A 13,733-nucleotide genomic window follows, 5' to 3' on the forward strand; every position below is an offset into this window, starting at 1 on the left:
ATTTATCCTAAAAATTATGAACTATATATCTATACTACTTTATCAAGCAAAACAACCTATCCTAAATTTTCAATGAGGCTGACTCATATCTTGATTCTTGACAATTTTCCAGTTACCACCATACCTAGAAGTCTGAAACTAAAAACTGATGACAATTTCATAATTCTTGTAGAGAAGATGGGCCGAATGGCCCATAGACTGTCATTTCATGTTATGTTATGTTTCTCTCTGTTGTCGGCCTTATTCTGGGCCCATACTCTGTAATATTCTGTTTTTTGTATTTTCCTGCTCACTCAAGGGCCTCTCTGTAATTTGTCAAAGATTAACTTATTAATAAGATGTTTAGAGTGTTAGAGAGGGGTTATGTTCGAACTTCTTACTCTCTAACACTCATTGCCGCCAGCTCTCTCTTCTCTTCTTCTCCTGTTTGTTCATTTTCTGGTTTGCATCTAATCTCAAACAGTTCCATACATCAAGTGGGCTGTTTTTCAACTTGGTATCAGAGCGGGCCATTGCTTGGCGTGTCCCTCATGTGGTTCTAGTTCAGCCAACTACATGAGGAGGTTCTAGGGCTGAAAGTTTACAGTCATCCGCCTGGTTCTTGGAGGTCATTGGAGGGTGCCCAAGTTTCTATACACTTGGAGAAGGGTTCGGTGACCAGGAAGAACCAGAGAGCAAGTTGTTTGGCCTGATTTGAAATCAGAGAAAAGGACTTTCGAAGTTATCTTAGAGAACAAGTGTTCGGCCTGGTTTATAGTTCAAACCGGAGACTCTCTTGCTGTAAGTCTTTTCTCAGTTCTTTGCTGAGTTATTTTTTGTTATTTGGGAGGACTATTAAAGCATTCAAAACACCTCCATTCGGCGCACTATTGCTGGACTGATTTCTGGGTTATTCTGGAAGTGTGGTTCGGCTGTTATTGGGCTTCCAAACTGCCAAAAAAAACTGATCTAAATTGAGTGGTACAAGCCTCTACTTTAGTTCAGCTGCTTCTTGGACTTAGACAAAGTGTTCTTGAAGTGATTTCTGCTTGTTAACAGTGAAGTGTTGACTGTTGCATACATAGTGTTTGTAAAAAGTCCTCTTAGGTACTGTGGACTGTTTTCTTTGTTCTCCTTGGGAAATTATTGTTGGGAACCAAGAATACATATTGTTTGGAGGCCTACTGATTGTTCCTTGAAGGCTGAATCAGAGTTTCTTCTCTTTGAAAGTGCTGTCACCGAACTTGGTTCTCACGGCTGTCAGTTCTGAACTGAGTTTGTGTGTTCTTGTGTTTGCTATTGTTTCAACTCAATCTGAGCTCTTTGAAATCAGATCACTTTTAAAGGCCTGCCGAAACCCTAATTGAAGTTGTTACATAATGGATTTCTCAGAAATTGAGAACAAGAGCACTACTGAATATGGACATAATTTGGGAACTACAACTGATTCCTTGTTGGCTGTAACTACAGTTAAATTGGATGGAACCAATTATTTGGCCTGGTCACAATCCGTAAAAATTCATATTTGCAGTAGAGGAAAGTGGGGGTTTATCTTTGGGAGCAAGAAAGCTCCCCCAGAGGAGGATCCCTCTTATGAGAAATGGGTGCAGGAGAATTACACAGTGATTGGGTGGCTTGTGAACTCAATGCAGCCACAGATTAGCCAACATTACTTGTGGATGAACTCGGCTAAAGAAATCTGGGATAGTGTTGCAGAAACTTACTCCCAGAAGTTGAATGTTGCCAGAGCTTACAAACTGAGAAGTGATGTGAAGAATCTAAGACAGGGGGAGAAGTCACTTGCAGCATACTTCTCAGCCCTAAAATCTATATGGCAAGAGATTGATTTGATAGAGGCCGTGACATGGGATACCCCTAAGGATGTTGAAACATATAGGAAATTGGTTGAAAGGAATAGGGTCTTTGAGTTCTTGACAGGGCTGAATTCTGAATATGACATTACAAAGCAAAACATCTTGTCCAAGGAAGATGTTTCATTGTCTCAAGCATATGCTTTGGTCAGCAGTGAAGAAAGCAGGAGGCAAGTGCAGGTTCAAGGGGTCAGTATCAATGATCATTTTGCAAATATGGGAATCAAACCCAAAGGGGTTACAGGAGCCCCCAGTGGCACAGGAAAGAAGGAGGTGGTGTGTGAATATTGCAAGAAGCCGAAACACACTAAGGACAAGTGCTGGAAATTGCATCCCAGTCTTGTCCCTATCCGATTCCAGAAGAAGAATGACAGTAGAAAGACAGGAAGTGCACATACAGCCACAAGTACAGATACAGAGTTTGAGTCTGCAAGTGCACAATTGGAAGCCATGAAAGCTGATTATGAGAAGTTTGGAAGGATGATCAGCCAGCTTGAAGGTGTAACTTCATCATCCAACCCTTCTGGAAGTCCAGCCACCTCTGCATTTGCTCACTCAGGTATAAGGGCTTCTGCTAACCATACATCTACCTCAAGTAATCCCAAGACCCCTTGGATCATTGACTCAGGTGCTTCTGATCACATGACCAACCTTTCCACTTTGTTTGTGTCATATGATTTGCTTCCTGGTCGTGACAAAATCACCTTAGCTGATGGTTCTCTTGCCCCCATTTCTGGCAAGGGAACTGTCAAGCCTACAGGCTCTTTACTTTTATCTTCCACTCTTCATGTACCTAAGTTAAATACCAACTTGTTATCTGTAAGTAGCTTGACCAAGTCATTGAATTGTTGTGTAACCTTTTTCCCTTCTCACTGTGTGTTTCAGGACCTGAAGTCTCGGAAGGTGATTGGGAGTGGCCATGAAGCGAATGGAATATACTTGCTCGACACCCCTGGCCAATGCTTTGATCATCCCAAGAATGCTGCTTTTGGTTCTACTTCTTCAGAATCAGTCAGTCAAATTATGTTGAGTCATTGTCGGTTGGGTCATTTACCTTTTTCTGCTTTAAGTCATTTGCTTCCCAAACTGTTTAAGGGAGTCAGTGTGTCCAGTCTCAATTGTGAGTCATGTCAGTTGTCAAAGCATTGTAGAAAAAATTACCCTGTGAGCAATAAAAGATCCTCTTTTCTTTTTCATATTGTACACTCTGATGTGTGGGGGCTTTACCACTTATCCTCTATGGGGGGCTACAAATACTTTATCATGTTCATTGATGACTTTTCTAGATTCACTTGGATATACTTAATGAAATCCCGAGACGAAGTCCCGAGACTTGTGAGGCAATTTCATGAGCTTGTTTTGACTCAATTTGGTACCAGAATTAAGGTTTTCAGATCTGACAATGCAAAAGAGTATTTTGAGAAGAGCTTATCCTTGTATCTCTCTGACATGGGGGTTATTCACCAAAGCTCCTGTGTTAGAACCCTTGAACAAAATGGAGTTGCTGAGAGAAAAAATAGACATATTGTTGAAGTTGCAAGGAGCCTTTTATTTGCCTCACATGTTCCCACAAGATTTTGGGGTGATGCTGTACTTACTGCTACCTATCTCATAAACCATATGCCATCCAGGGTTTTAGGGTTTAAATCCCCCTTCAGTCTTCTTCATCCAGATAAGGATCTCTTCCCAATTCCTCTTCGTGTGTTTGGTTGTACCTGTTATGTTCACATTCCAAGTGTGCAGAGACACAAGTTTGAACCAAAAGCCCACAAATGCATCTTCCTCGGTTACTCTCCCACACAAAAGGGTTATTGTTGTTTTGATCCAAAGACTGGCACCAGACATGTCTCTATGGATGTTACCTTTGATGAACTTTCTCCTTTTTATGGTTCCTCTCAGGAAGGACATTGTCAACAGGGGGAGAGTCTGTTACAAGTTTTTGCTCTTCCCCTTCCTGTCCCAGTTCAGTCTCTTGACAAATCTGTATCCTCACAAAATGAATCAAAGGAGGATCAGCCACTTCATTCCTCTTGTCCTAGTGCTCCTATTTCTTTACCTCCTCGTCCTACCCATAATCCCAAAGTGTATCAAAGGCAGAGATCCAGGAATGAGCAAGTGGTTTCCCTTACAACAGATCAGGCTCATACCCTCCCAATCACAGATGAGATAACAGGTATTGCTTCAGCTCCCTTGGAATCCCCCTTCCCAGATCTTGATGTCCCCATTGCTGTTAGGAAAGGAAAGCGGAAGTGTACTGCACACTGCATTTCCAAACACCTTTCTTATGACCTACAGTGTACTGCACACTGTATCAGAAGCTCTTGGGATTCCAGAATGGAGAGATGCCATGCAGGCTGAAATGGATGCTCTACATGAAAATGGTACTTGGGAGGTGGTGGATTTGCCTGAAGGGAAGGATCCAGTTGGATGCAAGTGGGTTTTTACCATTAAATACAGGGCAGATGGGACTATTGAGAGGTACAAGGCCAGACTTGTTGCAAAGGGCTACACACAGACATATGGGATTGACTATCTGGAGACTTTTGCCCCTGTTGCTAAGATGACATCTGTGAGGGTTCTTTTATCTCTGGCAGCTCACTTTGATTGGCCTCTCTATCAGTTAGATGTAAAGAATGCATTTCTGAATGGTGACTTACATGAGGAGGTCTACATGTGTCTTCCTCCAGGAATGTATGAGAAAGATATGCAAGGAAAGGTATGTAAACTGAAGAAATCTCTTTATGGCCTCAAACAATCTCCTAGAGCCTGGTTTGAGAGATTTAGAGCTGCACTTGTTAAATTCGGCTATGTTCAGACACAGTCAGATCATACTCTTTTTGTGAAGAAAAGTGGGTCTCTAGTAGTGTATCTCATTGTGTATGTTGATGACATTATAGTGACTGGTGATGATGCCTCTGGCATTCTGGGCCTTAAGTCTTTCCTCCGTACAGAATTTGAGATTAAGGATCTGGGGGAGTTGAGATATTTCCTTGGCATAGAAGTTGCTAGATCCAGGGATGGGATTCTTATTTCCCAGAGGAAATATGTCCTTGATTGTTGTCTGAAACTGGAAAATTGGGTGCAAGACCAGTTGCAACTCCTATTGATATGAGTCACAAACTTTCAGCTTCAGATGGAACTTTGTTGGAAGACAAAGGGGTCTTTTAGAGACTTCTTGGGAAGCTTTTGTACCTGTGCATGACTAGGCCAGATATCGCGTATGCTGTCAGTTGCATTAGCCAGTTCATGCATGCTCCTAGAGATACCCATATGGCAGCAGCAGAACGGATTTTGTGCTATCTGAAAGGCTCTCCAGGAAAAGGAATTCTATTTGCCAAACATGGTCATCTGAAACTTGAAGCCTATACTGATGCTGATTGGGCTGGAAATATTGATGATAGAAGATCTACTTCAGGGTATTGCAGTCTGGTGGCTGGTAATGTTGTCTCTTGGAGGAGTAAGAAACAAACAGTTGTGGCTCGATCCTCCGCAGAAGCAGAATATAGAGCCATGGCACATGGAGTCTCGGAATTATTGTGGCTAAGGTCCTTAATGGAAGAACTTGGAGTAGATCATGACAAACCCATGATGTTGTACTGTGATAATCAGGCTGCCATCAACATTGCTCACAACCCGGTACAACATGATAGAACCAAACATATTGAGGTTGATAGACACTTTATTCGTGAAAGAGTCTCCTCCGGTGAAGTGTGTCTTCTATTCATTACTTCTGAAGGACAACTGGCAGATTTTCTCACCAAGGGCATTTCCAAGGCAAGGCTTCAACATGACACTGGCAAGCTGGGCATGATTAACATCTATGCTCATCTTGAGGGGGAGTGTAGAGAAGATGGGCCGAATGGCCCATAGACTGTCATTTCATGTTATGTTATGTTTCTCTCTGTTGTCGGCCTTATTCTGGGCCCATACTCTGTAATATTCTGTTTTTTGTATTTTCCTGCTCACTCAAGGGCCTCTCTGTAATTTGTCAAAGATTAACTTATTAATAAGATGTTTAGAGTGTTAGAGAGGGGTTATGTTTGAACTTCTTACTCTCTAACACTCATTGCCGCCAGCTCTCTCTTCTCTTCTTCTCCTGTTTGTTCATTTTCTGGTTTGCATCTAATCTCAAACAGTTCCATACATCAAGTGGGCTGTTTTTCAACTATTCTAAATAGTAGAAGATCAAGACTGTAATCAATCTTGAATCCTAATAGGTTTTAGGTTTACAAAATAGAAGAAAAGTGAGAGAAAGGAGAGAGAATAGAAGAGAAACAGGAGAACACAAGTGGTTGAAAGGAGGGACAGATTCTAACGGATCTGCCGCCGCCACTTTCTTATTATTTAAAGGTTATGTTTAGTACATAATGGAAATGACACATCTGCCCTTAGTACTTACATAATAAATAAAGTAAATAAAAGCTGAAATAAATAACAACTGAATTAACAAACTGACTCAAACTGACACTACTATAACTGAAACAAATAACTACACATGCTGTCCTACGAACACAATGGGGACCATTGCAGTGGGACCCACATCAGTGTTCTCTACACTCCCCCTCAAGTTGGGAGTAGATATCTATCATTCCTAACTTGGATAGGTCTGTCTCTAACTTCTTCCTTGGTACAACCTTGGTGAGGATATCTGCGAGCTGCATATTAGATGTGATGTACGGAAGACACAGTTCTTGTGATGTGACCCTTTCTCGCACAAAATGTCGATCAACTTCGATATGTTTAGTTCTGTCATGCTGCACTGGGTTGTGGGCTATATTAATAGCTGCCTGATTATCATAGTACAACATTAAGGGCTTTTCATAATCAATACCCAACTCTTCAAGTAGTGACCTCAGCCATAAGATTTCAGCCACTCTATTAGCCATTGACCTGTATTCCGCTTCAGCACTAGAGCGGGAAACAACACTCTGCTTCTTACTCCTCCAAGAGACAAGGCTACCTCCCACAAGGGCACAATATCCAGAGGTAGACCTTCTGTCATCAACACTCCCAGCCCAATCGGCATCTGTATAGACTTCCACCCTCATGTGATTATTGTTCTTGAGAAGTATACCTTTACCTAGGCATCTCTTCAAGTATGGTAATATTCTCTCTGTCGCAAGAAGATGAGAAGTTCTAGGGGAGTGCATGTACTGGCTAACAACACTAACTGCATAGCTGATATCCGACCGAGTGAGGCAGAGATATAAGAGCTTTCCAACCAACCGTTGGAGCATAACTTTGTCTTCAAGAGGCTCCCCGCCCTTTGCACTAATCTTGTGATTTTGTTCGATGGGTGTATCAGCCGGCTTAACACCCAACTTTCCAGTTTCCGCCAACAGATCTAGAACATATTTTCTCTGATGAAGGAGCTGTTTGAGGGACTAAATCTCATGACTGTCATTTCCTGTCACCACAATATCATCAACATATACTACAAATAGTGTCAGAGAGGACTCCACCCTCTTGATGAATAGTGTATGATTTGACTGGGCCTGTACATAACCAAACTTTCCAAGGGCTAATCTGAACCTATCAAACTAGGCTCGAGGTGACTGCTTCAAACCATACAATGCCTTGTTCAGTCGGCAAACTTTCTTACCTGTCTTTGTATCATAGAATCTAGGAGGCAACTGCATGTAAACCTCTTCCTGTAAGTCTCCATTCAGAAAGGCATTTTTAACATCCATCTAAAACAGGGGCCAAGAATGATTTGCTGCAAGAGATAACAGAACTCGGATGGTGGTCATCTTGGCTACTGGGGCAAAGGTCTCCAAGTAGTCTATACCATAAGTCTGAGTGAACCCCTTTGCAACCAGTCGGGCTTTGTACTTTTCAATAGAGCCATCAGCATTATGCTTCACAGTGAACACCCATCTTCATCCCACCGGTTTCTGTCCTTTTGGTGGGTCAACCAGTGCCCAAGTATTATTCTCCAACAGGGCATCCATTTCGACTTGCATTGCATTTTTCCATTCTAGAACTGATAAGGCTTCTTGCACTGTTCTTGGAATAGGGACATCGGCAATGGAAGTGAGATAGGACCGGTAAGATGGAGACAGACGATCATAGGATAAAAACTGTGAGATGCTGTGAGCTGTAGAAGTGGTGCAATGTCGTTTCCCTTTGCGAATGGCAATAGGGAGATCAAGGTCATCCACAAGAGGGGAAGTGGCAACAGTGAGAGGTATCTTAGTAGGCTCTGGATCTGGAGCCGCAGAAGGAACTGGAGCTGGCCGGGACTGCCGATGACTAGGATCAACCTGCCTGCATCACCTGTGATAGACTCTCAACTCCGGCTCCGTCTGACCACCCTCACCACTATAGCCTTCATTATCCAGTGGAATAGGTAAAGGAACAGCCCCACTTCCACTCACTGCTCTCTCCCTGAGGAAAGAAACTCAAAACAACCCCACTCTCACTGCTCTCCCCCCGAGGAGAAACCCTAGTATTATAGGGTGTCTCCTCAAAGAAGGTGACATCCATGGAGACAAACCGTTTCCCTGAAACGGATCATAGCAGCAATAACCCTTTTGAGTTTGTGCATAACCAAGGAAAATGCATTTGGAGGCCTTAGGTTCAAACTTGGAATGATGAGGCCCGAGAAGTTGAACGAAATAGGTACAACCAAAGGTTTTAAGGGGAACAATGAACAACTCCTCGTCTAGGTATAGAAGGGAAAAGGGGGTTCTCATATCAAGAACCCGGGAAGGAATTCGATTAATGAGATAAACTGTCGCGGGGATAGCATCACCCTAGAAACGGATAGGTACATTGGAGGTAAACATAATGCTTCTAGCCACCTCCAAGATATGCCTATTCTTCCTTTCGACAATGCCATTCTGCTGTGGTGTATAAGGGCAAGTGCTCTGGTGAATAACTCCATGGCTAAGAAGGTAGGAGGTCAATGGCTGAGCAAAGTATTCCTTTGCATTATCAAATCTAAGGACTTTGATTTTGGTCCCAAACTGAGTGAGAACCATCTGATGGAAGTTTTGGGTCAGAGCAGGGACCTCATCCCGAGAACGCATAAGATAGACCCAAGAAAAATGGGTATGGTCATCAACAAGCAGTAGAAAATATCTGTACCCACCCATAGAAGAGATATGATATGGCCCCCAAACATCAGTATGCACAATATCAAAAGAGGAATTACTCATTTTATTACTTAAAGAATAAGAGGTTCTACAATGTTTGGCAAACTCACAACTCTCATACCTCAACCTTGATAACTCAACAGACTCAAATAAAGTAGGAAACATACTCTTCAAAGACTTAAAAGACAAATGACCTAATCGGTTATGCCAAAGCATAACCGAACTCACAGACTGGGAAACAAAAGACTTCTTATCCACCGACTCCTCCCAACGAGAACTCTCTCCAAGCAGATAGATCCCATTTGTCTCACGGCCAGTCCCAATCACTTTCCTCGTCTCCAAATCCTGAAAAACACATCGGTCAGGGAAAAAGGTTACTAAACAGTTCATGTGTTTGGTAATACTACTAACTGAAAGCAGGTTAGTATCAAGCTTAGGAACATGCAAGACAGAAGATAAAGAGATAGTATCCGATAGCTTGATGTCCCCCTTGCCCGAAATGGGAACAAGAGAGCCATCAGCAATGGATACTCTATCTCGGCCAAAGGACAAGTGATAAGAAGTGAACAAAGATGGCAAGCTAGTCATATGGTCAGATGCACCTGAATCTATTACCCAGCAGTGGTCAGTATTACCTGGACCTGAAGCATGGTAAGTTGAGGCTCGAGTACCTGAATGTGCAAATGCAGATGTGGCAGGAGCTGATGGTGATTGAGATGGCTGAGCTGAACTCCCAACTTCCTTTTCCAATTGTATGAGGACAGCCCGAACAACAGCTAAAGTCTCTAGGGATGTGCCTGATGAGGATGTTGAATCAGTGTTCACGGCCACATGAGCATTACCCTTCTTATTTCTTAGTTTTGCTGGGACCAAGTGAGGGTGTAGCTTCCAACAAGTATCTTTTGTGTGCTTGGGTTTCTTGCAATGTTCACATACCAGATCCCGTTTATCTTCCTTCTTCCGGTCCCTTTCTGAGTCACCCCCTGGCTTAGGTTTAATAGCTGTCAAGGCTGGGAAAGAGGGCTGAGGCTGCATCATGACTTTCCTCTTGGTCTCTTCACTATGTACCAGGGAGTATGCTTGAGAAAGGGTCACACTATCTCTCTTGTCAATATCTGTTGTCGCACAATGTCATAATCTGAATTCAAACCAGCCAAAAACTCAAATACCCTATTCGTCTCGACTTGCTTTCTGTGAGTTTGTGCATCTTTGAGACTCTCCCACTCAAGGGTCTCTAGATGGTCAATCTCATGCCACAAGGATTTCAAGGTAGAGAAGTAGACAGAAACTGGCTTCTCTCCTTGTTTAAGGTTGTTCACCTAACACTTCAGTTCATAGGCTCTGGCAACATTAAGGGGTTGGGAATAGGTTTCTTTCACAACATCCCATATCTCGTTGGTTGTCTTTGCCCACAAGTAATTTCGGCTGATATGTGGCTGCATAGAATTACACAGCCATGCCATAACCAAATAGTTCTCTTGAACCCACTTGGTGTATGTTGGGTCCTCCTTGTAAGGTTCTTTCACATCTCCCAAGAGGTAACCCAGTTTTCCCCTTCCTCCATTAGCCATCATGGCTGATTGAGCCCATTCCAAATAATTTGACCCATCAAATCTCATAGTTGTAATATGAAACCCGGTTTCAGATACACTAACATAACTGCGGTTTCCAAAACTACTTTCTCCCTGACCCTTAAACTCCATCTTTGATCAAGATTCAGTGGCTACAAACTGTTAGAGCCACTATACCAGAAAAACAGAGTCAAACAAGCAGGTCTGAAATCTGATCCGAAACCAACACAAATCTGATCTGATCTGAAACCAACCGCCTATTACAGTATATGCAAGGAATCAACTCAAATCTGATCTGAAATCAATCGGCATGCACAGTACCAGGCAACCTGTCAATCTGAGATGCTATTTTCTGAAATCACTACTGTGGGGCCCACTACTGCGAGAGCAAAATTAGGGTTTCAACTGTAGGTCTGAAATAAGTGCTCAGCTGCATCCCTTTCCTGCAACAGATCCTGAGGGAAAAGCGTTGCTAAATTTATTCCGTCTGCTATTTCATATGTGACTACGGGTCGAACCAAAACAAAAAACTTTTTCTTGGTAGGTGTAATCTGTTGGATATAGATCCAATTTTTCAATTTTGTTTTTGATTCCTTAGAAATTTTTTTTCCACTCCTGGTGGTATCAAGATGCCACTATGCCGGGATATCTTATCTGTTTCTCCAGGAAAATGGATACTCTCCAAGCAGTCCACACAAGTGGGACTTGTCGTAGGGCAATATGAAACCCTAAAAACTAATCACCTCTGAGAGGGGAGGTGGTTTGGCCCAACAGTCAAACCCTAGAAACAAACTTAAACAGAGTTTGGCAAGTCAAACCCTAGAATTAAACTTGAACACAGTTCGGCCCCTCCTTCTAGATAGGTCCAACCTATCTCAACTGATTGCAGTCTTTGAAACTCAATAAAAAAAAAACTTACTTATGTACTTCGGTTTACTGTCTTCTAGGGTTACCTGAACCCTAACCTTCGCTGCTTCTTCCTGATTACCAACTCTCTGCAAGCCGCGGCAAGTCTTCAACTGCTGCGAACCTCTCCTGGTAATCTCCAAGATTCAGCCACCGAATACTTCTTCAAAGCTTCCAGCCCTAGCTAGTCCTCATGTGGTCGGCTGGACTAGACACACATGAGAAGCCCTAGATAGGCTTTGATACCAAGTAGAAGATCAAGATTGTAATCAGTCTTGAATCCTAATAGGTTTTAGGTTTACAAAACATAAGAAAAGTGAGAGAAAGGAAAGAGAATAGAAGGGAAACAGGAGAACACAAGTGGTTGAAAGGAGGGACAGATTCTAACGGATCAGCCGCCGCCACTTTCTTATTATTTATAGGTTATGTTTAGTACATAATGGAAATGACACATCTGCCCTTAGTACTTACATAATAAATAAAGTAAATAAAAGCTGAAATAAATAACAATTGAATTAACAAACTGACTCAAACTGACACTACTATAACTGAAACAAATAACTACACATGCTGTCCTACGAACATAGTGGGGACCACTGCAGTGGGGCCCACATCAGTGTTCTCTACATAAATATTAAGATTGATTTTTAAGTTATTTGGAAACCTACCAAAAATAACTGCAAGGAAGTTACCACTACATCTTTATATCTTCAAATTTCTCTCAAGTATTCTTGTATGTGCGGTGCTGCAATTACCCTATAGTTATCTGGTCAGACCATTGTCAAATCAGATCAGGATGAATGTAGTACTGATCCTATGGTCCAGACTCACTATGCTGGACCAGTACCTTGTCTCAGATTCGTAGTTGTAGGGTGAGACTGGATACAAACTTTAAGGTAATCCCAACCTATTGACATCCTTGATCCCATACAATATACAAAGGCCAACCTGTTTGATAATAATACAGACTAAATTTGATCAACATGTGCAGTTAGTTTTCATGTGTGCCACCAAAACTCAATTAAACTCTAGTGTTAAATGACCATAGTTGTTAAGGCAACACCTAGGCAATAAGATGCCAATGGAGGGTCAACTCATATAATTGCCAAGTTAATTTGTACATGTTGCTATGAAATGCTTTTATATTCTTAATTTTTTAAGATTATAATAATAAAATAGACACTATTGAACTAAAATATTCATTTTGTGGGTTTATATACTAGTTGCTTTTTATAATTTTCTATTTGTTAGGGTTCAATGAACACAAATGTTGGCGTATGCTGTTGTGAACAATCAAAGACTTCAAATCCTGAACAGCAAGGAAGAACTTAAACTTTTGCCAATCAGCACACTCTTCTTTTCCCAGGACAAAAACAGGGGCTCAGCCCCTATATTTTATATCTTTCTTTTCTTCCTTCTTTTTCCTCTCATGAATATGTTGATTTTCTATATCTTAATATGGAGTTAATACATTTTTTATGAAGTTTGTAAATAATTATTAATGAAAGATGGTTGCCAGTTGCTTTGGAACCTACAGAACTACCGCAGGGATTCATGGTTATTATTAAAAAAAAACCATTGCCTAGGAGACTAGGCAACAAGGAACTCCCCCCATTGGTTAGCCTTGCCTTGGCACCTTGAACTCACATTTAGACAAAATATTTCCAATATTGGAATTCATTGATGCCTTCTGATCTCAAGCATTGGCTTGTTTTATCCTTTAGCCAAATATGGTAAATTATTGAAGAAGTAATCAGAATGGTTCAATAAATATTTTAAGCTTTCATAATCAATGAAGGTATTACGACATTAGTGGGAGGAGGAACTGGACCTGCAGATGGGACACGCGCAACAACTTGTACACCTGCACCATTACAAATGAAACTTATGCTTCAGTCAACTGATGAAATGCCACTCAACTTTGGCTTCACTGGGAAGGTCTCTCTCTCTCTCTCTCTTTCTCACACACACACACAAAACAACACCAAAAGAAACCCTATTTGGACTACCTGGGTTGGCTACATAAATCCTGTTAGTTCATCACTGCCTAAAGTTGGAAGGTTAGAACTGAAAATTTCCCATTTTCCTTTTTTTCTCTGTTATGGACTGGGGTTTTCTTTTCAAGGGGAATAGTGCCAATCCAGATGGATTGCCTGAAATAATCAGGGCAGGAGCAATGGGTTTGAAGCTGCATGAAGATTGGGGAAGTACACCTGCTGCAATAGACAATTGTCTAAGTGTTGCAGAAGAAAATGACATCCAGGTATCAATTTTTCATATTTTATAATGATTTTTATTCTGTCATGTGA

At 41.7% G+C, this 13,733-nt stretch overlaps 1 protein-coding gene across 1 annotated transcript in view; it reads left to right on the plus strand.

Moving 5' to 3' along the window:
• URE (urease) overlaps positions 1 to 13,733 on the plus strand; it is a 47,302-nt gene that overhangs the window by 15,273 nt on the left and 18,296 nt on the right. Inside the window, exons 12-13 of the mRNA XM_088983387.1 lie at positions 13,223 to 13,362; positions 13,550 to 13,687. Of these exons, the coding sequence (XP_088839513.1) occupies positions 13,223 to 13,362; positions 13,550 to 13,687 (278 nt within the window). The remainder of the gene's footprint in view (positions 1 to 13,222; positions 13,363 to 13,549; positions 13,688 to 13,733) is intronic.

Source organism: Nelumbo lutea, chromosome 4 (genome assembly GCF_056320005.1).
Source record: "Nelumbo lutea isolate HS-2025 chromosome 4, American lotus-T2T, whole genome shotgun sequence".
Lineage (NCBI taxonomy): Eukaryota > Viridiplantae > Streptophyta > Magnoliopsida > Proteales > Nelumbonaceae > Nelumbo > Nelumbo lutea.